Source organism: Triturus cristatus, chromosome 8 (assembly GCF_964204655.1).
Source record: "Triturus cristatus chromosome 8, aTriCri1.1, whole genome shotgun sequence".
Lineage (NCBI taxonomy): Eukaryota > Metazoa > Chordata > Amphibia > Caudata > Salamandridae > Triturus > Triturus cristatus.
In genome coordinates, this window is record NC_140591.1 from 133,563,261 (window position 1) to 133,591,215 (window position 27,955).

Genomic DNA, 27,955 nt, shown 5'->3' on the forward strand with positions numbered 1-27,955 from the left:
GCCAATATATGTCAATCGATATCGGCTTCGGTCTCATGGTCTCCTGGTGAGGAGCTGATATCAGACGGGGCATGAAAGGCGAGCTGGAAACCCCTTCACAGAGTGGTTTTCCAGCTCATCTTTGGAAGCTGTGAACAGCAGATGTCCATTAAGGGGTGTGAAAACACCCCAGGACATCGGTGACATTTCTCAACCCGATGTTTTTAGGTCTCGCCTGACCCAGCGCATGCGCTGGTCTGGCGAGACTTATTGAGAGGGCTCCAAAAAGTGCTACCAGGCCAGCCTAGAGCTACAGTGCATGTGCGCGTGCGCGCGTGCCACGCTTTACCGCGATTACTTTCACTTTCACGGCCGCACGGCCACTTTGATGTTTGATCGTGATCGCGATTGCGATCACTTTCACTTTCGCGGCCTCAGGGCCGCTTTGCATAGCCAATAGGTCTCGCTTTTGGGACCTTATGAGTATTTAGTTATGCAACTGTTGCATGGCTAAACACTTATAAGGTCCCAAAGGCGAGACCTATTGGCTATGCCAATGCTTGTTATATTTTCTGTAGGGGTTGGGGACAATGGTGTGGGTCGCAATACGTTTTAGGTATTTTGCACTATACCCTGTCCCCTCCTCACACGGTAAAACATATTTTTAGGTTGGCAGGACTGCATGCACAGGGACTCCCACCCAAAGACATCTCTGGCAACTCATATCCTTACACACACTGGTAAATTTAATGCATGAAAAAATTTACAAATATCTTGAAGGCTTGCACTGATATTTCACAGTACATTTAACATAATCCATCTACCACAGGAACCTATAAGATAGTAACTTATTAAATACTTAATACCACCTTCAAGCACACATTAGGGACGCATCTGGTTGACCACAACTGGACACTTCAAGAGTGACTCTCCATCCTAAGGGCCATAGGGGAACCACCAGAGCCAGACCAAGGGCTCCGTGACCCTAAAAGTTGCAAGTAATACCCCAGCCCATAGCCGCAGATGAGTAATCTTCAACACCCATAAACTGCAGTCTGCAAAAACAAGATGGCGGTAACAAAGTGCAACATGCCCACAATCTCACTTAACAAACCCACCCCTCCCAGCATCCCTGTGTAGACTCTCTGATCCCCGGTAAAATGCAGGCCGGCTCCTGCCCGCACAGTGAAGGGTGCGCCAGCGGCTTCAAACAGCCAGTTGGCCTTTCACTAGTACACAACCCAGTGCAGGCGTGAGTTCACTCCTTCACTAGGAATAGTGCAAACAGTGTGATAGGGGTCACTGTCCCAGTCTGCTCTTCGTGCACCCATTTAAAGCACCGACAGTGAAGTGCACCGCATCTGTAATACACACCCTGGTCAAGGACTCCCCCTATCTTTACAAACAGAAAGTGCAGTTTGGATCAAACAAGTGTCAGGCTGGGAGAGAGAGGATTATGGGGGAATCATGTACCAAGATTAACAGAAATAAATTGTAGGAATGAATTGAAAGAGGAGAATTATTCTTGTAAAAAGTAAGGCATGGAGAGTGGGTACTTTAAAATACTGCAAAAGAAATAGAGTTTGCCAAAATCAGAAAAGAAAATGTATAAACTAATCAAAGATGATTTGTGAAATCTGAGACATTCAGCGCAACGATTGCCCGAGGAGCTGGCTGGGTGTGGAAAGCTACAACATCTAGAACGCTGTCATAAGAACTCAATAATATTGGCAAAAGAGAGTCTCCTAGACATGGCAGGAGGTCTTGTGGGTAAAGTAAAAAAGAGTGGGGAAATTATCACTTGGAGGTGGGATATCGTAGGCAGCTAGGGAAGGGTTTGTGATGCAAAAAAACTGTTCGTATTACAAAATGTAATAAAAGTGGGTAAGTTGGTGCCCCAGCACTGCTCAAATCTGTCGGGGCTGAATGTGGCGTGATGTCTGGAAGACACGAGCCGCCAGGCTTGATTGGAATGACTATCATTTCAACTTAGAGAATCGTTGGACACATTTGAGGAAATGTGGGTGCTGTTTCTAGAGACCTACAATTAATATTCCTAAATAATGTAACTTGTGTATGATTATCTGTTACAAAGTGCAACATTAGAGAAGGAGGATTTTTGCTGTGTGTAGTTTTATTTGGACGTGTGATTTATATTTCTGAATGAAAACCTAATTAAATCTGTCCCTTTTGTAGATCATCAGCATAATGATTAAAATATTAATAGAAAATAGCTAATACCACATTATGTTTTAAGAAGTGATAACTCCTTGCCAGGTTACCTAAAAGAGGTTCACGTAGGAAACAAAATGTTGCCATGATGAAGTGCCCACAGTTTGCAGCTCAGGCGAGGCGAGGAAGGCAAGCCTTATGCCCTACACTGCTTCCACCCACAATTCCTGTCACATAATTATGTCACCTCCTGCTGCGACGCAGAATTAGTCCCGGAGGTCCAAAATGGCCGAAAGCGACTTGCGCATTAACATTCGGTCTTCGGTCAGACTTCCAGTGTCCACTGGCGGTATGGGTGCCTGCCACGTGCTCACGTTCGTCGTACTGGGGTAACACACACTTCTAAAACCAAGCACAGTGGTGCACCACATTGAGTAAACAATGGCTAGACATCTCATTTTACAATTAAAAGGAAAGACCAGTCTAAAACATAAGGGTGCAGGAAAAAATGAGCTAGAAAGAAATGCACCTCTCCTTGAATAAATAACCTCATATGTTGGCAGCTACGCCTTGTGTGTAGGGTCAAAGGTCACTAAAGAGTCAAGAAATAGAGGAGAATATAACCGAGGACCAAAGACCACTATGAGAAACTAAAACTGACCCTAAGTGAATGATTTATAGCAGGCGTTTTAAAGATGTCACTTGGGTTCAGAAAGAATAATTTCTGGAAAAGTTGAAAATGTCTTATGTTTTAAGTCAACTTTCTTTTGTCCTACAACCTACCCCTAGGCCCGCCTTTACTGGGAGGAGACCACTGACACAGCAGATATGGGCCGCGCATGTGTGGCTAGAGCGCCGAAAAGGTGACGTTACTGTGCACCAAGCTGATAAAATGGGCTTTCTTTGCACTTTACCCACACACACGCACCATACCCACACACATGCGCCAAGCCTTCTCACTTCAAATCCCTCACAAACAGCGCTCTCTCTCTAGGGGATCCATGAAGCACCCTTAAGCACGGGATCGGATGCTACCCGGTGACCCTAGTTTGTACAGTTCTCGTTGGTGTGTGTGTGGGGGTGGGGGGGTGTCTCTTGCCGTCATTTTCTTTTGAGCCGGTAGAGGGCGCCATCCAGGTCTCACACACATTCCTCCCCTAGAGATAGATTTCGTTTAGAGCTTTTGCAGAGCTCTATATGCTGTTATTTCAGCGATTCTTTGCATTTTAGGGACACTCAAGCAGGGGGTATAGAAGAAAAAGAGGGCAGTGGGATGACTGAGTGATGCTTCAATGAACTTCCAAAGGGGGGGGACCCACACTTGGTCTTTGACTATATATCACGTTGTACACGTCACTAGTGAAAATAGAAATCTAAACAGGCAGCTCGCCAGGGAGGTTTTGTAATCAACCATTTACCTTTGATAAGCAGGAGTCAAAGTTACTTAACACAAAAGTATGTTTTGCTTTGCGCAGTGACCTCTTTGAGCCTCACTTAGAGTAGGGCAGGCAGCCCGTGAGATCCGCGGAGGCTGTGGCTACCGTTCCCCTGGAGGAGACTCACCCACCATACCTGGAGACCCCCACCAGGGTTCAGGTAGTCAGGGATGTCTGTGCCTTCAGTTGAGCGGGCGCTACCTCTATCGAAGGCCCTGTGTGAGTGATTGGACGTGAGTGTGAGTGACAATGAAATTGGTAGGAAAGTAAGTGAGAATAGGGGAAAGTGAATCTAACTTAGTGAGAATGAGTGAGTCAGGACAAGTGAGACAGACTAGGTGAAAATGTGAGAGAAAAATATGAGTGAGTGAAAGTGAGTGAGAGTCGAAGAGTGATAGTGAATGTAAGCAGGCCTGAAGACGAGTGTGTGAGTGAAGTAAACGACAGGAAAGTGAGTGAGAATAAGTGTGAGTGAATGGAATGGTGAGTGAGAATGAGTGGGCCAAAATAAGTGGGACTGAGTGAGAGTAAAAGTATGAGTGAATGCAAGTGAGTGAATATGAGTGAGCGTCATTGATGAGTGTGAGTGAGTGAATATAGTGAGACACTAAAGGTTATTCTGGGCCTAAGGGTGCTTGCATATTTGGCATTAGGAATGCACAAAGCTAAAATGCTGGAGCTGGCATATGGGAAGTAATTCTTGGCACATAGGGTACCTATCGCAAAATGCTGATACACAAGAGTTTATTCTTGGTATATGAGGCACCGGTGAAATGATACTGGGATGCGGAAAGTAAATGTTGGCATAAGAGAGGACAACCATGGCATGTGGATAAGACAAGCAATTTTGATAAAATACTGCCCTTGACATTTTAAAGGTAATTTTAGCATCTAGGTCATCCAAGGAATATGGATGCATCAAAGGCAAAATACTGGTGTTGACTTATTGTATATTATTCTTGGCACAGTGGTGTTAATTACGACATATGTAAGTCAAATTAAAATGACACAAATGTAGTTCCTGCCCATTTGTGCCCTGTTGGCAGGGTCTAAATGACCTCACAGGTGTGGGTAATGAGGCCTCGTGCCTGGGTGTGCTGTTACTCTCCAAGGATGACGCGGGGTGTCTGTTCAGTCTGGTTGAGGTACCTCTGTGTGACTGGCTGTTCCTCCTGGAGATGTGTCTGACCTGGCTTCTTCCTCTCTTGACAGTGCCACCAAAGATCTCCAACATCTCCTCGGACATCACTGTGAACGAAGGCAGCAATGTGACCCTGGTGTGCATGGCCAACGGGCGCCCCGAGCCGGTCATCACCTGGAGACACCTGACCCCAAAAGGTATGGTCCATATTCCGGTCCAAGGTGTGTTTGTGGCTAAGGAGCTGTGGTTGTGTCTCTTCTGTGGTGCAAAGCTGCCAGTCAACAGGTCTCTCTCGCTGTTTGCCTAAATGGGCCAAGCAAATTGTGCTTTCTCATACTTGTGCACATTGCACCTTCTCATGTTGGTGAATTTTGTTGATATTAACTTTTTACATGCCACAAAATGTGTGTCGATGCCATGGAAATGGAAAGAGGATGAAATGCTTGCCCAGCAATGAAAAGCCTACTTGCCACTTTGCTCTATTGTGGGGACCAGCAAAATATGTCTAAAGGAAGGCAGAGATGCAGACACAGCAAGCTGTACACATTATTCACCCAAACACCCACATTAAAGAGAACAGTGCTGTCCAAAGTGGTAGTAAAAATACACACCGCACATACCCCACCTTCCCGTCAGTGTGGTTGCGTCAGCCTGTAGGACCCCCGGCAGAGTGCTGCGGCTGGGGAATCCAGCTCTCACATTAGTGCCACATTTAATGCATTAATATTTGATGCTGGTGAGAGGCAGAACAACTCACTGATGCTCGCGCCTTGGAGCCGGCAATTAGGCAAACGAAAGACTAAGTAGGGCACAGCTCTGTAGAAGCCGGGCTAGGGTGAGGGCACGTGAAAGGGTTTACAGGGAGGGGAGGGTCCGCAGCCCTCGGGACGAAGAACACTTACGAGGCTGGCTTATGTTTGCATGGGTCAGTCCAACCATCTAGCCATCTAAGCAAACCCCTTCCCTCCCCTCCCTTCCCTCCCCTCCCCTATCCTCCCCTCCCCTCTCCTCTTCTGTCCTCTCCTCGCCTCTCCTCTCCTTCCCTGGCCTGCCTTGCCATTCCCTATCTTTCCTTGCTCTTCCCTTCCCTGTCCTGCCCTGCCTTTCCCTGTTCTTCTCTTCCCTGCCTTGACTCTCCCTTCCTGACCCTTCCATTCTCTTCCCTTCCCCTTACCCGCCCTGCTTTTCCCTTCTCTTCCCCTGTTTATTGATTTCATCTTCCCATTCTGACTCGCTCTTTCTCTTTCTCCTCAAAAGTCACGCATCCCTGACATCCGTTCTACATTCCTCGCTTGCTTTACCACTGCCTCCCTCCACCTGTCCTTCCATACACCAGCCCTTACTCCACCTTCCCAATCCAAATCCCACCCCCTTCATCCCATGCCCACTCTTTCCCTTTCTACTTCCCAGTGCTTAATTTGAGCCGGTGGTTTCCGGGGCTCAGCACCGCCACTTAATTGTCAACACCAGAGCACTTCTGACAGCTGCCACATGGTGGCACTGTCTGTCTAATTTAGAGATGAGCAGAACAACAGTTTATTATTAATAGCATATATATTAACAATGACTAATAGCTGCCTCCAAAGCCATTCATATAGCGTTGGGGCCCTGGAATAGTCTGAATTGTCATTGGCAGCACTGGCAGGGGCAATAGGTGGAGAAAGCTGCAGTGGCCTCCTTTTTGTTTTTGTTTTTACAAATTAAGCACTGCTCTTTCCCTTCTGTCCATACTTCCTTGCTGCTATCCTTCTCTATGTATTCATGTTACAGTCCGAGTATGTGAAGAGAAGCTCTGTACAAGAGAACTATTTTGGTACATGGGACAAATATAGGGTTTAACTCACATATACCAGCAGATGTGCTCACTCCAACCTCTCTCATCCCACCATTCATCTTTCCCTTTTAACTCTCTCCCTCTTTCTTCCCCTGAGTTTGTGCCTGCTTTATACATTCTATCACCTTCTCCACAAGACCATGGAAGGCAATTTGGGGCTATTTAATTGGAAGCATAGTATGTTTTTCAACCAGAGTGGGGAAGCGATAGGATTGAGCTGGCTCAGGTAAAGGGCAGATTGCTACATGGTCTACAGAAGGGACCACTGACCACTTCTCTGGTGTGGATGGTCAGTCCAGCACAGGTGATCTGCGATCGACACAAATACGCTGTCCAGGCCTTCTTCTTGACCCAGAAACACTCAAAAGATATTGCGGCGCCTCAGTCGCATCCTGGTCCTCGAGAGCAGTCATCTGGTGAATGAAATTGCTGGGAGCTGAAGAAAGTGCTAGAATATGTATTAGGGTTACGATTTTTGCCGAGGAACCCATGCAGCGTAGGTGAATAATTTATCATCCTGCGCTTCTCTGAAAGTCGCTGGTAATTGGAGAGACCCCCGCAGGAGTAGCCATGTTGAAACCACAGCGCTGCTGCTCATGGTGGCAATCCCCCCACAGGTGAGAGCACTGTATCTTACCAGAGAGAGGGGCAAGCAGTGCTTAATTTGTGCCAGTGTTTGCGGGTTCCCTGCAAGTGGAACTTATTTCTTAACACCAGCACTTTTTATGACAGTCCACCACAAGGTCTCACCGTCTGCCAATTTTTAGCAGAACACCTTGGTTCAGCAATTTAATATACACAAAAAAAATAATAAAGCTGCAAGTCTAGGCCATTAGTACAGGCATTTGGCAGCATTGGCACGTGAATGAATGAAATCCAATTTATAATGCACCATTCATCACCTCCATCAGCGGCGGTAGTAGGGTGTCCCTACATGCTTTCAGCACTTTCAGGGGACAAGGGTCCGAAGGAGAGGCCGACTTAGTCCTGTCCAACAGAAGATCAAGCTCCTCAAGGGAAAGCGGCGGGAAATGGGTGAGGGTCTTAGTGAGATCTCTGGTCCAGGACTCCAATTTTGCGAGGGCCAAGGGAGAGTGAGCCCCCAGGGTACTCCTCTGTGTTTCCAGAGCAAGATAGATATCCTCAATTTTATTATGGAAAAACTCTGAGATTTTATTACACAACTCCTGGGAGCCCACAACTGGATCAGGCACTTGTAGGGAACATAGGGAGTCCACAATCTTAAAAAGTTCCTTAGATGAAGTAAGGGATGTGGTAAGGTTGGAGAAAAACTCCTGCTTTTCCTTTATCACCCTGACCTTGTATTCCCGCAGCAGACGTTTGTGTGCCTCTCCTTCAGTGGGGTCCCAGGATTTTCGCCATCTTCTCTCCTGTCTCCTGCAGCTCTGCCTCAGGAGCCTTAACGGCTCAGTGAACCAGGGAGCTGAAGGTTTACGCCTTGCTGAGTACCGAAGGGATGCAGGGGCTAGCACATCTACAGCTCTAGTGATAGAATTAGCGAGCTCTTGTGCAGCCTCACCAGCTTCCCTGGTAGATGAATACGAGATACACCCTATAAACGGAGCAAGGGATTCGTTGGTAATATTCCTATAGCTCCTTTTGGGTTCTCTGTTGATGGAGCTCAGCTTAGGCGCACCTGCAGGGGAAGATGCTAATTCTAGAGGCACTGCCAAATGGTCAGACCAGACCAGAGGCAGGGGGGGACCAACCGAGAGTCTCGGGTCGTTAGTAAACACCCTGTCTAGTATATGGCCAGCCCGATGGATTGGGCCGTTCACCAATTGAGTAAAGCCACACGCGTCCAGCGAGTCCACCAAGGAAAGCGTATCTTTAGACCCCAGGTCATCCAGATGAAAATTTAAGTCCCCTAGTATGGTAAGATGGAGTTTACCAAAATAGGGTTCCAAAATTCTAAAGAGCTCACAGCTGAAGTTGGATCTGGGTTCAGGAGGTCTATAAATAAGGATGCCTGTAAAGGATACCGAAGGGGAACAGGAAATAGAAAAGTACATAGCCTCAAAGGAGTCAGAGGGCTCAGACAGGGCTTTAATACTACAGGCAAAGGAAGCTTTATAAAGAATTACTAGCCCGCCCCCCATACGTCTAGTTCTGTCAAGTCTATGCAACGCATAGCCTTCAGGAATCGCCATCAATAAATCATGACCAGACGAGTCTGAGGCCCAAGTTTCTGTCACAAACACCCAGGAGGGTTTCCTGGCAGTCACAAAATCGTGAAAGGCAATCGTGCAGTGCATGATGCAAGCTGTGGTGCCCGCCTAAGCGATACCTTGGACCTCAGCATTTATATTTTTACAGATTAAGCACGGGGGTAAGGATATGTCCACCCCATCAACACCATGCCTACCGGAGCCAACATCTTCGCATCAACACCATGCCTACTGGAGCCTACATTTTCCCCACCAATCCTCTCGAGACATTTAATGCGTTGGAGTAGGAGTTTACTTGAGAAGATGAGAGCATCCAGCGGGTCTCAAGTATTCGTTGTCTCTCTGAGTGCTCATTGAATCACCTCCTAAAACAGTGCTAGAGAAGAGGATTGTCTTCCGCGTCTCTTAAAAACCCATCGGTAATGTATCGCAGTTGCCATTCATGATACCCAAGGGAACGCCTCTTATAAAAAGGCATTGCCACAAACATGGTAAAACATTTGGGGTTTGAGTCACAAAGGGCCTCTGCACTCGTTGTGGAGGCCCGCATCGTCGTTGTGTCTCTGCTCTCTTTCTTGTAAGTTACTAAGGGTTAAATCAGTATTCTTCAGAGCTCCATCTTCCATAAATGTCGATCAGGGTTCTGTCTATGATGTGGAATCTGCCCCAAACTCGAAGCGGGCTCGCCTGCTCATCAAAGACATTACATAGACCAGGCCTCATTATTCCACGGGTGAGTCACACCAGGTTCCTGCATCACCTCCAAGCTGTGGTTAATGCCTCTCTCTCTTCTTCCCTCAAATGATTTCCAATCATCCCTCTATGAATGAAAACAATGGCCCCGATTCACAGAACTAACTTAAGACAAAATCCTAAACTTATTACCATTTTGATATTCTCTGAAGGCACTTACTCATTTTGGTATTCACAGAAGTCAGGAATCCTAACTTTACTACTCCTAAACTGAGAAAAATCCTAACTTTAAGACTTTCGGTATTAGGAGTCCTAAAGTTAGGAGTCCTAACTTTACTACTCCTAAACTGAGAAAAATCCTAACTTTAAGACTTTCGGTATTCACAGAAGGCATTTAGGAGTCCTAAAGTTAGGAGTCCTAACTTCTGTGAATACCGAAATGAGTAAGTGCCTTCTGTGAATACCAAAATGGTAGTAAGTTTAGGATTTTGTCTTAAGTTAGTTCTGTGAATCGGGCCCAGAGTTTGAAGCTGTAAGACCAAACCCGTGCTTCTGGTACAGTGATCCGCAGTGTCACTCAGGGATCACCTCTACTCCTCCAAATGTTCATTATTTATATGACGTCTGTAAGGGACGTCTTCTCAGCCACAAACTGAAATCTTGCACACATTCTGGAATATGTGTCAAAGACAATGAAGGCTAGCTTTCACTATCTTCACTGAACTGGGAGCGATGGATTCACAAATGATGGACTAAACTGTTTGGTACCAAGTCCGGAACATTGCCTAGAAAAGATGACTCTGTCTAACTTTGCCTTCTTTGAAGACTCTATCTCGTCACTTTATAAAATAAAACTATCTGCAAGTAATTTGGAATGCTGATCTCAGGCTGAGCTCACAAATAGGGGCAGTGGTCCAGTCCCTTCCCTTCTAACTAAAACAGGTAAGTAGAATCCTGCCCTTTTCACACTAACAACCAACGTCTGGGATTACATACTCATTGTTAGGCTGCAAGAGGCATTTCCAATGTAGGTAAAGGAAGGCCGGATTCAATGCAGATTTTCAAACAACCCCAGGCTATGTAAATAAATTCTACTCAAATTTACTAAATTCAATGTTATGTTAATTGGACATCCTGATGTTCTTACCTGGTTCTGGTTTGCCTCAACCTACGCTGGCCAAACCTGGACTTCATCAGTGACCCATATGTGGACACACCGCATACCAGCATCAAATGCTTCAAAAAACCTCAAATTGTCAAAGGTCAAATCTGTTTGAGCTAACGAACTCTGGAGCCTCCAATGAATCCCCTTGCCAGGGTCACCTTCAAAATGCACTGCCTGACATTGCCACCCCCTCTGAGTAAAACCCCCTATCACCTCCATGGAAAAAACACCTCGCTGCTTCCCTCAACAAACTTTAACCTTTTAGTGGTGCCCCGACCAGATACAACTGCAGGGTGTCAGACAGTAGTCCATTCCTGCTGACAACCTCTAAAACAACTTTTCCTTGTGAATCTGCAATGTCTTTGAACTTTTGCTACCAAGAGCAAGGACAATGCTCGCCTATCCTAAACTCTTGTCTCTATAGGGTGGTCCCGCTTTATGCCACAGCTCTCTCGTTTCCAAGGACCATGCGTGAGTAGCTCATCCAGTCCACGTTTTTGGTCCTAAACATCTCATTACATAATAAAGGCTACAAGTACCCTGGGAGTTGTAGTCTTGGATGATTTAAGCTGCCCCAGTTGTACTCCAGTACCAAATTACAATAATTTGTTAAATGAAAGTCCAGGATCAGAGTCTTGATGTTCCAATGACATGGAGTTCAGTTGTGTAAAGGTGTCCAGTGTCTCATGCATGTTCATCTTATCTAGATCTCCAGTTTCTGGAGATCCATGCAGCTCTTTATCGGGGGAGACACAGTGACCCCTGAATGACCCTGAGCCCCATTTATCTTTGAAACCAAGATGCACTCAATGCCAGTAGCACTTGACTTTTCCAGCCCCAGAGTTCTCTTTCATAAAGCATTGCTTTCAGACATGTTTGTGGAATTAGTTCAACTGAAACACACCAAATCTACAATTCCCATAATGCACTGCAAAAAATAAAAGTTATGACTGGAAATCGGTTATTTTTTTGACATGGAGTTCTATAAACATGCCCCTTCATAAGCCGATGGCCATTCCGGTTTAACTTTTGTCTCACGCAGCGGTTAATTTGTAAAAAATATAAGTGCCGGGGCTCTCGTCAGGAGGCAGCTTTTACCAGCCCATTTCTCCTGTTCGGGCTGCCTAAAACAGAACCAACTACTAACCATGAAAGTGGAGCGAGGATGTGGCATAATGGCCAGAGCAGCTGACTTCGGAGCTGGAGAACAGGTTCGAGTCTACTCTCGGCGTCAGCTCAACATCCTGTGATTCTTGGCAAATCACTTAATCTCCCCATGCCTACCGTAAAGTGATGCTCATGAGAAGCACTGGTGGGTGCTGAACACCGGAAACCAGGGGCTCAAATTAAGCACTGATCTCATGCTAATGCCATGTCATTGTTTACCCGTAAGAAAGGCTAGTTATTGTTCCTCAAAAATGATGGACCCCATGGGAAGGCTGGACCTGCAGTGATCTATCTACAGCTGTTCTGTGCCAGGCCTGAGTAGCATCCAGTCTTGCTTTCTTGTATTCTGACATATGTGGCTTACATCAAAAATAAAACTACTAGTCCCAGAATGCAAAGAATAAAAGCTGGTTTGAGTAAGCTAAGCGTGCCTGACGTGGATGGAACAATTCGGGAGCTATTGGTCCTTGACCAGTTTGAAGGCGAGTTATGGTTCAATATAATGGTAAAACATATTTATTTTTTAAGAGCACATTTTTTTTAGGCAAATGGAGCAGTCAAAACATGATACAATTAAATTCATCTACAGACGTCTGCACAGATAATATATTTAAAAGTAATACAAAAGGAAATATAGCAGTGTATAAATGAGACCTTTCTAAATCCTTAAACAATTTAATGCAAAATAAATCAGTACTACAAATTAATATAACATCCAACATGTCAAAAGTCTAATGCAAGAAAATTATTAAGGAATTTGCACTAAAGCCATATGGTACACTGAATAGGTTCAGAATGGCTTACAAGTACAAGATGGTGTTTTTATCTTCTTATGGAAGTGGAAATACATTTATACAGAGATCGAAACTAGAAAATAAGAGAAGGGAAGAGACATAGTCCTAGCTTCCAGCCTTAAAAGTTAAACCTACTAAGTTCTTGAAGTTCTTGGATGATGACTGGGAGATGACAAGCCTACAGCCTTGTGTGGAGACCACACCACTAGGAATTGCGTCAGAGTTTGGGAGGGAATGTTATGCCGGATTGGGGTGTGTAATATACACCAACGACTCCCCCACTGTCCCATAAGCCGCACGTGCTGCCCCTCTGTAATTTGGAGCCTCTTGTGGTCACCGGTCATTAACTGGTAATTGTCAGCACAAGGCTTATGAAGACTGCAGAACATAAGAAGATACACAAAAATTATTATCAGCTACAACATTTGTATAACCATAAACTCAATAGAGATCCCAATTTGCGGGATGTCCAGACTCGATACATATCCGTGCAGCGTATCCCGGTAGAGAGCATTTTCTGTTATCAGTGACTATCTGGGAGACGCTTATTTTAGGGGTGCCAAGGTTTGTCCTCTCTACTTAAACACATAGTCACACCTGGAAAGGTGCTCACCCCATGATTAGTGGCTGCCGTTGGGGTCATACCACAAGCTCAACCAATGATCTTGTGCCTGACATTTTTATGTTGGTATAAAAAAGGGACACACACACACAAGATGACATGCCCCGTCAGAGGACGGCTCCTCACCCTGATTCCAAGTCCAGGACAGGCCATGTGCGGGCTCTTTAGGCTCCTCCCTAGACGGGTTGTTGTCGTAGAGCTGCTGTTGTTCTTTGTTCTTCTTATGAGGGCCTTAAGGTGTAAATTTGTGCAGTGGTGGGTGTAAACTATATCTATAACTGCCCCTACTTTCAGTAATGCTAATACTAACTCCAGTATTAATTATGGTACCCCACTGATCATCAGTTGCACTGGTTTCCAGGTGCCATTATGTATCCTGAAAATGTGGCGTGGCGCCGGCACTATGTTGTACGCTCCCGGGCATCCACGCACGCCATAAACCTTCCAAAGGTGATGGTGCAGAATCAGTAGTGGTGTGTCCTCACCATATGGCGGAATGCCTGTAAGTTTGGGGTTGCGCCATTGTGTTCTAATAGATACTTTCCTATTTTGGTGGCATTTATAATGAATGATATTCTTCGTCGTCTGGTTCTCTTACTGATTAGTGCTGAAGCTGGTGTCTCCCTTAATTGTGAGAGTCCTATTCTGACAATTTACCTTCAATGTGTTCTTGAGGTACTCTGTGGCTCTGCCAATCACTCAGTGTCTTGCTGGTCATCAACTAAGCCACGAAGTATGAGGAAAATTAAACTACAATGGAGAGTATTAGCTTTACACAGAGATGGAGTCACAAACTAAAGGCCAACCAAACATCCCCCATATGAACCTGGTTACGCAGACGTCATAGTCCAAGCACTGGAGCAGTTTTTATAACCATTCGGCTTCCCAGAGGATGAAATAGCTTCTTCCTGATTCCATATGCTCTTATGTCCTTATGACTCCGTGACATGCTAAGAAAAGATGAAAAAGTACAAAGTGCTTTAAAGCATTAAAGTGCGGAATAATCAGATTGGCTTCCATAGTATTGTAGGCTTTCCAGTTCTGTATACAATATTTGTACATGATCAGTCATGAGTGTGGTAAAGTATTAAGACCTCCTGATGATGGTCTGCAGCAATTGAAGACACAACGGCCGAAACGTCGACCTTTCCATTAACTATTGACCATACTTACCAAAATAGTCACGTACTAGTTGGGTATTGACTGTACAGGCCGCAAAGTAAATCTATTTGTCAGCTATTGCAAATCGCTGATTCAACCACGTTTGTGAAACCTGCATTTTTTGTATAAATATTTTTGCTTCTGTCATTTTCTGCCACTTTTATAGACCCTCTTTTCACCCTACCTTTGATACTTCTTATGTCTATTTGATAAGTTCAAAAGAATTGAAAATATTTTGGCAGCACTAGTTGAGCTTCCTAAAAAAGATTGAGATCATTCATCTTTTGAAAAAGGCTATTTATTGTCAAAGGGGGTTATACATTTGTAATTGTATTGTTAATAGCGAAGCAAAAAGTCCCAAAATTATTTGTGCGGAGCGGTCAACATGGAATGAATCATTCCTCATTACAGGTTACAATCCTATGGGGTTTGATACTATGGGCAGACATAGAGTTCTTATGCTAAATATTTTGTAAAGTAGCTTATTGTTCCTGAACAATGGTCTGTGTATTTGGCTCACCACTGTAGAAGGAGGGCGCTAATTAAAATCAACACACCTTCAACCACCATGTGCCAAGTGGACTGGAGCGCCCAGAGCTAATTGAGGTCACAGTGTGTCCTATGCAAGTAAATGAATGACTTAGTTAAAACAATCCTTCTTTTATTTTACCATCTCCACCCAAGAGCATAGCCATACTCAAAACCAAACCTAAAGTTGGCCTATGGGAACAGGGCCATGAAGAGTGGTGGCTTTTTGTTCAGGATTCCAAAATTACAGATTAAAAATCAATAAATGAAAAACATAAAAGAAATAAGACCTTATGAATGTATGTGTGTAAGCATAGTATGTTGGTAATATTAAGGCGTACATAAGGGATAGATTAAATAATAGTGCTAATGCTCCTAGACTATAATTGCATCACAGGCCATCTCTCTGACCTCACACCGCCACCCATCCTATGGCAGTGCTTCATTTCCATAGGTAATATTCTGGACTATGCTCTGGCACTTAATGCACAGACGCAGTCAAGAGTGGCGAATGTCCATCATTTCTCCAGAAGACAAACTTGTCGTGGTCAGACCTACTTTCGAAACTGCACTTATTCACTCTTGCACTCGCTCATTCTCTCGACCAACCAACACAATGTCAGATCTATACATATGTCAATGCGCGGACGAAATGGCAATGACATTAATAAAAGCTCCTACGGTTGCAACTGTCGGACACCACCTGCCGCCATGACACATTGAGGCCAGGTAACGTTCCGTAGGTTATTAGAGGCTTAAAAGCAGACACCGTGTCTGTACATTTCCAAGGAGATGTTGGTGCCCCGCTGAGCGATGCACACCTTTGACTGTTGACACTTTTCAGAAAAGGCAGGAGAAAGGTTGTCTACTGCTTAGAGGTGGTCGGTGATACGTTGAAGTATCTGAGGTGTCATGGCTAATTCCAGCCTGCATCGCTGCTTCGCAAGCGACTTGCCGGAGCCTCGGCGAGCTGACAGTGACAGCGTGACACTAGCAGCAGGTGCTCCGAGATGTTTGACATGCGGAAGATCTGAGCACTGCCACACTCTGCCACGGCGGCAGGAGAGGGGAGGACCCAAATTCAGAATAACACCTCAGGCATATTTGAATTTAGCTCCCTCTTTACCACAGACCTGCCAACTCACACGGCGGCACCACGTGCCACACGATATCAGCTTCTTTCACACGGTCACCCAGTGTAGAGCCAATATCATGTGGTTTCAATCAATATGAACCAAAAACAACTTCGATCTCCTTTGTGAGTGCAATGCAGAACTGATGTCCACGGCGGCTGTTTAGCAACCTCCCCAGGACATCAGGGACAGCCTCCAATAATGTTTTTTGTTTCCCGGGGAGCATAATAGGTCTCTGCAGGAAGCAAAGGCCCCTTTCATGGCTCCACCCCCTCAGACGCCCATCGTTACAGTGTAAAACATAAACTGGCTGTGGGCCCCACCAACCATCCCCGCCCACCCCAAAACTCTCTGCTTTATTAAAGTTGGCAGACCTGATACTATGGCGCCTTCATCAGGACATTGTATCTGCTCATCTTCACTATTAGATGAACCGTGAGGTTCATAATAGCTCTGTGTCTGTTCTAGATATTTGTGTAACCAGGAGATCAAAGGTTTAAGTCCTAGTAAAGCTGTTTCATGCCTGTCAACTCACCTGCATTTGGTGTCACCCTCATTTTTCTTCTGTTCAACCTAACAAACTAAATACCTTCATAGACTTTAGTGGACTCACCTGCATTTTTTATCGCCCTCCAAAAAAGTGTTAATTTTCCATTGAACTAAATGGGATCCCCCTCTTAAATTCCTGACTTTAGCCACATTCTTGAGGAAAGAAGTTGACAGGTATGTGTTTGATGCGACCAATCACAACTATTGTTTAAACAACATCCTGAGTTTGGCTACATTGGAAAAAGGAGGTCAAATTATGCAGCAGGGGAAGTTGGCTGGGCCGCCACAGTATATCCCTCGTTCAAATTGACCAAATTAGAAGTTGTTCACTGTTTTCTGATTGAACGTGGCAGCCATCTTGAAAAAGTACTGCTTTCAACTATGCACAATGCAGGCTGGTTGAACAGCAACACTACACTTCCAAACTGCAAGTCAATCGAAATCATGATCTCTTCTGGTGTATCCAAGATGTGCGTCTTTGTATCCCATAATAAATCCTAGAGCAGAGACATTAGTACCTGATCCTATTTGGTTTGTCTCTGTTGAAGAAGAGTAATTTGTTGGATTGAAGACACAACGTTGCACACGTTTGGTGTATGGTTTGAGCCATGCATCAATAACGTCCTGCCTGCTATGAACGTCCTGTAAAATACAGGATCCTGCAGAAGACAGGTTGAAAATTGTATTATTCACCCTGCTAAGGGGAGCTTGGAATTCATCATGAGAGTTAGGGGTCCAGCAGTGTATCTCAATGTGCCCCATGTGTGCTGCTAAGAAAGAGGTTGAATTGTTGAGAGGGAGCCTTGTCCCTTGAATTCTAATCCATGGAGATGGACATCCTTGGTTGCCATTACGTACCTCATCTTCAGGGTTGTTAAGTGTCAGTGTATTCGCGCAAGTTTATCATTTCAATGTTATGTTATGTTATATAAATGTATTACGCGCACTGCTACTCGTGAGTGTCCCGGCTTAGAACTCTGCTGCAACTACTCTGGACTGATTGTTAGAGGTGGGCGAGCCACTGAAAGCTCGGGCCAGGCTCTGACTCAGCCAGAGGTCCTGTTGGAACTTCGAGTCCATTACGAGCTGAGCTTTCATGTGGCTTGTCTGCCACTCTCCCTCCAACCAGGTTCCAGTCTTGGCATCGCCTCAACATCCTGTGATTATGGGCAAATCACTTAATCTCCCTGTGCCTGTAAACAATGCAAATTCACCTTGTGTCATGCAACTGGTGCTCATGTAAAGCATTCCAATGGCTTTGTGTCGCGTTCACGCTACTGCAGAAAAATCCACAAAGAGGTAAAAACAAAGCCTTAAGATAAGGAAAAACAAATAGAAACTAATTTCCTAGATGATTTGTATAAAGAGAAACCAGGAAGCCTGGATAAATTGAGGCGTACCTGCTTAAATTGTGTGATCTTAGGCAAATATTATGTTTAATCAGAAAAAAAGGGTTTCTTCATTATCACATATGTAAACCCTTTCAAATATGTGAGTTCAGAATACCAGTTGTACAAAGACAACAAGATAAGGTGTGTGATTGAATAGGCTATAATGTTCCTCTTTCATAATCTGGGCCACGTAAAGGGTTTACATGACAGTTGTCTTGCCTTAGTGCACTAATGGTTCAGTTTAAAAACTACCATTTTTAATAGGTACTTCTCAGTGCACTGATATAATGTGACATATTAATGTCAAAGATTCAGATGTAAAAGATATACACTTTTTTTTAACTTTGAAGCGACTTTATCATATTTTACGTGAAGTTTGTTGTGTGATTTACATAGCCAACATTTTCAGGGCTCGGCTCGCGCACTGGCTCCAAGATCCGAGCCAGGCCCTTGGCTCTGCTCTGGCTCGGCTCTCCCTCTAAATTTGTTGGCTCGCCCTCCTATATTGATTGTATGGTTTCCTTGTCCAGGTCAAACATGCAGGGGTTGGTGCTTTGATGGAAAGATTTTTTGTATGTGGACAGGTGGCTGCGGTGAGTGAGGGCCAGAGATGTTCTCCGGTCATTATACAGTGGCAGTGATGGCTTGGTGTGTGTGTTACACGCGTGCCGCTGACATTTATAGATCACAAGCTTTAATCACAACAAGGCCAATGTAGCCGTCGGCCATTGGGTGGTGTTAGTTAAGCATCATTAAATTGGGTATTAGGAATAAATGTTATTTACTGTGCCTTTGTCAGAAGTGCTACAAACTGTTATTGACTCACAGGAGGAGAATGATTGGAAAGTTGTCTTCGGAGGAAGAGCGATCGATCAATCAATCAATCTGGATTTATAAAGCACAGCTAATCACCCAATAGGGTATAGAGGCACATGCAAGCCTGGAGGCTTATTCAAACAGCCAGGACTTGAGGGCCATTCGGAATTCCGAAAGTGAGGTGATGGTCCGGAGGTGTGTGGGGAGGCTGCTCCAGGTCTTTGTTGGGATGTGAGAGAAGGAGCGTCCTCCACTTCTGCTTCGGTAGATGTTGGGAGTATGGGCAAGTGAAAGGGAAACGGAGTGTATTCTACTCGATGGTTGGTGGAATTTCAGGCGGTGGTTAATGTAGGCGGGTCCTTGGTTGTGTAGAACCTTGTCTGTGTGCGTCAGCAGCTTGAATTGACAACTCTTCTGTACGGGGAGCCAGTAGAGTTTCCTGAGGTGAGGTGTGATGTGGGTTTGTCAGGGAAGGCCGAGGATGAGTCTGGCTGCGGCGTTCTGTATGGTCTGAAGTCTCTGTAGAAAGTAGGCAGCGTTTCCTACATAGGGGGCATGGCTGTAATCCAGTCAGCTGGTGATGAGGCCTTGTGTCACGGTAAATCTCTCTGTAGGGGTATCCACTTGAAGATCTTGCGTAGCATGCGCAGAGTGAGGAAACAGGCGGAAGAGACAGCGTTGATCTGTGATTTCATGCTGAGCTTGTTGTCAATGATGATTCCGATGTTTGTGGCGTGGTTGGAGGGAGTCCTAGGTCTGATGGCCACCTGGAGTCATTCCATGTTTTGTTGAACACCCTTAGAAAGTCAACATAGGGCCTACTCAAAAGTATTTTCGGAAGTTGCTTCCTTCCAGGAATTCCTGATTTGTTGTTTCTGCTGTGTGAACCCGAGAGCAGGGGTGTAGCTACCAGTGGTGCAGCAGGTGCAGTGCAACAGGTCCTATAGCCCTGATAAGCCCATTGAGCCCTGGTAAGTGCTGTATTTTACTACCCCAACAATAGAGAAAAAGGCCTTTTCCCTTGCTAGAACCAGGGCCTGTGGCATCATTGTTATGTTACAGCCTGAGAGGTCATTTCATTGCTTACGAAAATATTATAGCCACCAAATTCTGTCTCAGGAAGAAGAAGAAGAAAAAGAAGAAGAGAGAGCAAAAATATATATATATACATATATATAAATATATATGTCATCTCGGGGACTGTGCCAGTGGTCTCTGCTTGCAGTCTAGGCGCTAAAAAGTGGTCTGATTTAATACTCAAATCAAAGGTGCTGGTTTTACCAAGATGCGAACCCGTGCGTCTTTTAGTGTATACAGTAATTTCTCCATAGGCGCATTAGCCCACTGAGCTGTCCTGCCAGCTCTTAATTCGCGATGCCAGTGGTTCCCTGTGTAAGTTTCAGTGTCTTCGGCTGGCACGAGCGCACCTTCAAACAGTTAACTCCCGCGCGCTGCCAGCATCTCCTTTTATTTATTTTTCAGAGCCTGCTGTAAACTTCCAAAGACCCGAGAAATAATTGAGCTAAACTTGAAAGACTCGGAGGAGGCGGGAAAGGAGAAAAATAAATTGAATCCCGACTGCTGGGCAGGAAGAAGGAGAGGAGCAAGAGACGAATTTACAGTCTGCAGATAAATCCTGTTGCTCGCTTTAATTTCGCAGTTCGGCCTCAGTTGCCCTTTGCTGCACAAGAGATGGCCTTTCTGCGCTTTGATCATGTCCAAGAAGTGTAGTCTGTCCCTTGACGTCACTCTTCAGTCTCAGAGCGTGGTCTGTCTGGATGCAGTCTGTCCCAGGCCGTTGTACACCTCATACACAAACAGTCTCGTCTTCGAGGTCCCACTTTTGTACAGTCCCGTGGCGTCTCACTTTTGTATCACCGCATCACACGTACGTACAGTCTGTTACGTGACGTCACACTTTTGTATCACTATGCCTTATATCCATATACATTCTGCCCGTGACATCACGCTTCTGTATCAATGTGCCTCATGTCCATGTACACTCCGTCCAGTCACGTCACACTTCTGTATCAGTACGGCTCATACTCATGTACAGTATGTCCCTTGATGTCCCAATTCTGTGCCACTTTCCATCGTACCTCTGTACAGTCTTCACTGTGAAGTCACACTTCTGTGTCACTGTGCACCATACCTGTGTAGAGTCTGTCCCATGAGGTCACACTTCTGTATCACTGTGCATTATACCAATGTCCAGTCTGTCCCATGACGTCACACTTCTGTATCACTGTGCATCATACTTGTGTATAGTCTGCCCTGTGATGTCACACTTCTGTATCACTGTACATTACACCTCTGTATAGTTCAGTGAAGTCACACTTCTGTATCACTGTGCATTATACCTATGTACAGTCTGTCCCATGACGTCACACTTCTGTATCACTGTGCAACATACCTATGTACAGTACTGTGAGGTCACATTTCTGTATCACTGTGCATCATACCTTTGTATATTCCTGTAACGTCACACTTACGTATCACTTTGCATCATGACTTTGTATCTTCCTGTGACGTCACACGTCTGTATCACTGTCCATCATACCCACGTACAGTCTGTCCCTTGTCGTCACACTTCTGCATCGCTATTCGCCACACCCTTGAGGTCACTCCGTCCCTTGAGGTCACTCCTCGGCGTCGGCAATTAAGCCACTCGCCGACGCCGAGGAGTGACCTCAAGAGATGGAGTGACCTCAAGGGTCTAGATGCATTCTGTCCTTCAGGGTGACCCTTCTGTATCGCCGTGCGTCATAGCCACGTGCAGTCAGCATACATCTCCTCTGCATTCTGTGTGTTTCTTGATGTCACAATTCTATCACACCGTACACCCTACCTGTGTGCAGCCTGCCCCTCGAGGTCACTCTTCTCTCACACCGTACACCACGTGCAGAGCGCCCCTTGAGGTCAGTCCTCTGTATCACCGCACACCCTATATCAGTGGGGCATGTCCCTCGGGTTCTCTGCGCGGTTTCAGTGTCGGGCCTGTCCTTGTGACCTCTCTCCATTCTAAGTGGTGCCGTCTGCGCAGTCTCTTGTCGGTCTCATGCCACTGAATGAGCAAATGCAGTCAGTACTTCAAGGTCACGCTGGCACTTGATTGGCTTTCACGTCTTAGAGATGGGAAAGCCAATCATGGTTAGATTCCATTCTGAACATTGACCCCAATTGGTGGCGAGAAAGTAACAGACATAAGGAAGGAAAAAGATCAGACGGTGCGCGGAGCAATGCTGCACTGACCGTGCTGTGTCCGGCACTACAGAAAGAGCCGCCTGAGCCTGGCTGTCTCTTGACTTACATGACGAGCTCCTTCAACAAACACTTGACATGTGTCACGTGTTAGGGCACACAACACCATCAACACTACCGGTCCAGAGGTTGTTCAAAGGTGAGACTGCATGTGTTTCCTGCTGACCAGGGTGTTAGGTGTCAGGGCAGTGCTAGAAAGTGGGGCCTCCAAGGCCTTCTTGTCTATCCAGATCAGCTGGTTGAGCAGTCAAATCTTAATTAATAGCGTCAAACATGAGGAAAGAGTCAGGTATACATCATAGGAGCAGAACTCTTGAGGTTTGAGAAGACTTAGAAGTGAGAACTAATTAGCATATTTGATGTCATCACAGGAAGTGATGTCAACACAAATATGCACATCAATGACAATGTGGGTTATGGCCTCGATAGAATCATAATAAAACCAAAATGTGTCTGTATCACTGTGCATCACACGGTCAGTCCCTTCACGTCACACATTTGTGTCACTGTTCATCCATCATTCCCAAGTACAGTCTGCCCTGTGACGTCAAACATCTGTATCACTGTACATCATACATATGCACAGTCTCATGAAGTCACATTTCACTTCTGTAACACGAAAAGTACTAAAATGGTCTGTTGGCTTAGAGTAGTAGTGGAGCAGCGCTCTGAAGTGTCCAAAGTACCTTCGCCTAGCAACTAAAGATGTCCACAACAGGGCTCCCTCCATGGGGGCATTGCTTTCTAATCTATAGACCCAATACTCCTCTGCACCCAGCAGAGCTCTTAATACCATCACCTTTAAAACCTAACTTCATCATCGTCTCACCAGGTGTGTCTTATAGCCTGTTATGAGTGAGCACTCAACACGGGCACAAAATGTGTGAGTCTCACTCGCAATGAGTGACACTTGAGCTTTCTGTGGGAGCATTGCTATCATAATAAAGATGAACTGCCGGTCTGGACTATTGATGGAAAAGAAATAACTCTTTACAAACACACTTTAAAATCCTGTATGAGTAACAGCGAGAAAGAATGACGCATGTATGATGTTTCCAGCTGAAACTCTTCGAAAGCTACAGCCAATGTGGCTTTAGCCTGGGTCCTTGTTCCCAATTCATGAACAGGTCTTGCAGGAAACCTCAGTTCCCAGTTCTTAGGTGCTCTTAGGCGCTTTGGAAAGCCATGTTTTGGGACTTTTCAAGAGCTAGGGCTAAATGGCTGCTCCAAGGGAGCTTCTCTTGCCTATCAGGAGATCATGGCAGCTCCTATTCCAAAGCCAGGTTCTTGGTCCGCCCAGGTTACCCTAAACCCGATGACTGGAATTCTAGCGCAGACCTGCCAACCACGGAATGTCAATCACTGTGTGATGATACAGGAAGGAGAAGCCGGATACTGTAGGGGCTGGGGCCCTGGAGTAGTGATCAAGCAAGCACGAGCCCAGCAGCTTCACATACTGTCCCTCAGTGGCACAAGCAAAAGCATTAGGGCCCCTCCCATGTGCTGGGGGGTTGCACACATGCAAAGCCTTCTCGCCCGTGGTGTAAACCTCCTCTGCTTAAGGCTTCCGAGCTCATCAAAGTGCTCCCTGATAAAATGTCATGTGCTGTGTGGGGCAGTCAACAGCACCTTCTGAAATGTCTGGTCTGCTATTGGCCAAGAGGTACTTTTTGGTCCCCATCTGTTTTTGTGACACTGTAGCGCCTGGCCAGGCCCTTTTGACATCTGACCTAGTCACAGCTATAGCCCTCTAGCCACCCTCATATAAACAAAGTATTCATTAACATTAAATCAATACCTACTTCCATAGAGAGACCTTTTGCCAGCCCTCTTCATCCCTCGGTCAGTTCAAATGTCATTCATATTTTGCTTCCTCCTAGCACAGCATACGTCATGACGCTGCACGTCGGCTCACTTCAGCCATTGGCACTTCTGCATTGTGAGTGATTGCTTCTTGCTAATCACACCTGCACACCAACCTAAAAAGAAGTGCTCTTCTGTGCTAAGGCTGTGGGCTCATACATTACTTTGTCAATTATTTTTTCCTTTTAATTCTTTTCTTTTTATTTTGTGTTTAAGATACATCTTCCCGCTACAGTAGTTCGAAGCCAATAGTATCTTTTCTTTGCCCCAATAAAAATCATATTTTCGTTTGATATGCAGTAAAACTAAAAAGAGTTTCCAGACCTGTTCTAAGCACACTTGTCTCATAAAAAAACACAAGTATAATTCAAATAAAATGTATGCATTGGTTATTTTTTAATTTCAGCAATTACATTTCAAGCGTTTGGCTGCCACATTTAATAGCAGCATATTTTCTTTTACTTTGCTTTTTGGCACATGCTTCCATTAAAATAAAATAAAAATCTCCCATGGGCCATCTTGCCAAGGCGATAATTGTTGGCGTTGTCAATGCTTGTGTTCTCTGTGTTAGGTATCACTTCTGTTTTGTAAAAAAAGAGTCAGTTGGTGACATTATGATATGATTTCAAGAATCCATGTTAATAGGACAGATCATTTCCAAGCCTGGGTATTTGTTGATGGATAGATTAACTAATGATTTTCTAAAAAGCATGCTTACCATAAGACATGCTTTGGAGCCAGAGGGCAGCAGAAACACATGCAGCAGGGTTCTTCAATGTTGGTCCTGGGGGTTCAGATCCATGCCAGATTTTTAGCATATCCACATTTAGATAAATGAAGTTATCTTAAAAACCTGGCATGGATCCAGCTCTCCAGGACTGATATTGGAGAACCCTGACCTAGAGACTAAGCCGGCTGTAGATGAGTTTTGAGCTTCCTATGGAAGAAGAGAAGATCAGAGATTGGAATAGTTTACTGGAAGGGAGGAAAGGAAAGGCAGAGACCTATTAAGAGGAAGTAAGAGAAACAGCGGTCTCCTAGCCAAGTACAGCGTATCTGGGGGACCGTATGAATATCCGCAGATTCACATGAATGCATTCTGGGAGCGGCAATCATGATTCAGCTCAGCTCAGCCAAATGGACTAACACATCGCAATACAATGATTTGTAAAAGGAAAGTCCATGTGTGGAAAAGTCATTAAGATATCTTTGCCTTCTGGGAGTTGTAGTTTTGGTTCAACTCAATTGAAACCATTGTTCAAGCACATCTGGGGCCGTATTACACAAAGTGCCCTGTGGGTGCAATGGGCGTTTGCTCCTGATTTGAACGCCCCCGGGTCACTTTGGTATTAATGAAGAAGCCGCAGACGCTTGTGTGGCCCCTTCTGTAATAATGAAAGCACACATACAGCACCAGCGCTTTCTCAAGAGGGCGTTCCCTCATTTGCATGGTGGCATAGCCCCATGCAAATAAGGGAAACGCACCATATTATAGACGCCGGGCAGAGGCAAAGAAGCTGTGAGGGGGTGCACTGACAGTGCATCACCTAAAAAATTGCGCACTGTCAGTGCACCTAATTGCTTTAGGTGAGGGCTTAGCAATCCAAGGGGAGGCCAGTAAATAATACTATCAGGGGGTCCCGACATATGTGCTGGCACCTATCCGGTGGCGTACAATAGACCTGAATAATTTGGACAAACCTCAGACAGTGTTCTGAGACGGCTCTATGAGCTCCTATGATAAAAGGGGCAGCCGCGAAAGGCCCAGCTAATGTTTTATGCATATGGCAGCAGCCTCAGAAAGGCTAACACATTGATCACAGGTGACGTTTATAATCCTGCTATCGACAGAGGATAATTGTAGCATCACAGAAAAAGGTTGTGGTGCACGGTGACTTTAGATGTCGTCTGCCTCTGTGGATTCAGGCCCAGTTGGGCGACAGTAAGAGACCCATAGCTGGCAGGGATTACCAAATCGGAGTTAGAAGGCTCGTTAGGATGAAGAACGGCCCTGGCATGCGAGTGCAGGGATATTTGATGAGCTGTTAGCCCAAGAGTCACTTCAGTTTGCAAGACTAGGCATGCTGGGACTTGTAGTTTCACTTTTCCCTTTACATGCATGGACGTTATGCTCAGTCCAATTGGCTGACAAAACAGAACTGGCACCCTCATGACATGGAACCAGCAAATCTAAATACACAAATGTTAGGATTATTCCTGTCCAAGTAAATCTTGTTATTTTGGACCAAACTGCAGCTCCTCCTCTAGATTGCTGCAGTTTACAACCCAGGATCAAGTTTAGGAATTCTGCACAGAGAGGGTGTGGTGGGACTTGGAAAAGAAAGGGAGGGGGAGAAAGATACAAGTTGTCAGAATTAAAACTAATTGGAGGAAATTGTTACCCAGAAATCCTTCTCTGCTCAGTGAGAGGCTTTACAGAGCAATTAAAGTCCATATGCAGCCCGCTGTCTTGGAAGGAGGGTCGTGGAGAAGTAAACAAGCAGTCACCATCAAAGACAACAGAGAGAGTGGGAGCTGGGGGGAAACAAGGCATCATTAGGGGAGTAAGTAAGGCAGATAATGAGCATCAAACATCACAAACCATTCCTATTACCAGGCATAGGGTTTGTTCAAGTGAGCTCGTAGACAAGAAGAGACAGCGAGCGTAGTGCTCGCCCACGCCGCGGCCCACTGCCGCGGGCCCAGAGCCTCAGTCTGCCAGACATTCATTAGAGACCTAGAACCGCGGAGAGCAAAGAGCGCGAAAACACCAGGGAACGAGCAAAGTTCTGCTCAGTCTGGCAAAACGCATGGCGGTCTTGATTCACAATCATTGTTGCGCGCCTACGTAGAATTTAGCTTCAAAAAAGGGATCCATAGGGCAGTTAGCAACTAGTTCTAATAATTTTGGAGAATAAACACTAAACAGGGAGATATGTTTGACAAAGTCTAAGCAGGTAGAAGTTTATGTGGTAAAGTTTAGGTTGAAATTAAGATTTAGGGTAAGGGGAAAAGTTAGGGTGAGGGTTACAATTGCTTTTAGGGATAAGGTTAGGATTACAGTGTGGGATATGTTTAGAATAAGAGGTAGGGTGACAGTGACATTTAAGTTTAGGGTGAAAGTTAGGAGAAGGGACAGACATAGGGTTCATGTAGAAAGTCCAGATGATTCTCTTTACAGGACCTCACAGGGGTTATGCAGGACCTCACAGGGGTTATGCAGGACCTCTCAGGGGTTATGCAGAACCTCACAGGGGTTATGCAGGACCTCACTGGGGTTATGCAAGACCTCACAGGAGTTATGCAGGACCTCACAGGGGTTATGCAGTGCCTCGCTGGGGTTATGTAGGACCTCACTGGGGTTAGGCAGGACCTCACAGGGGTTATGTAGGACCTCACTGGGGTCATGCAAGACCTCACAGGGGTTATGCAGTACCTCACTGGGGTTATGTAGGACCTCACTGGGGTTATGCAGGAACTCACAGGGGTTATGTAGGACCTCACTGGGGTTATGCAAGACCTCACAGGGGTTGTGTAGGACCTCACTGGGGTTATTCAAGACCTCACAGGGGTTATGCAGTACCTCACTGGGGTTATGTAGGGCCTCACAGGGGTTATGCAGGGCCTCACATGGGTTATGCAGGACCTCACAGGGGCTATGCAGGACCTCACAGGGGTTATGCCATCTTAAGCCGCAGGAGAGGATGACAGCGCCTCCCTGGAAAGCCACAAGAGTAGATACAAGAGTATATATATGGGTGAGGCCAGGCCCACTATGTTCAAAGGACACATACAGAAATATAGTTCTGGCCTGTGATGCCATGAAAGTGAATGTGGGTGAGACCGGACTTGGACTAGTGTAACCTTTTGAACGATTCAAACGGAGCACCCACTTTATAAGGTTGTCATGGTACATCAGAGACTGGGGGTGGCGGTAGCTGAACAGAGGTGTTCTTTCCCACGTCTGCTAGTTGCTTTATCTGATGGTGTTTCAGGGAAAAGTGGGGGATTTTACACAGGCTTCAGCTGCCTGTCGCATGCAAGGGTGGGACATAAACTAC

At 45.5% G+C, this 27,955-nt stretch overlaps 1 protein-coding gene across 2 annotated transcripts in view; it reads left to right on the top strand.

Annotated features, from left to right (window-relative positions):
- LSAMP (limbic system associated membrane protein) overlaps window positions 1-27,955 on the top strand; it is a 1,027,936-nt gene that overhangs the window by 635,429 nt on the left and 364,552 nt on the right. For both annotated transcript variants that reach the window (XM_085621152.1, XM_085621151.1), the window contains exon 3: window positions 4,800-4,925. In XM_085621152.1, the coding sequence (XP_085477278.1) occupies window positions 4,800-4,925 (126 nt within the window). The remainder of the gene's footprint in view (window positions 1-4,799; window positions 4,926-27,955) is intronic.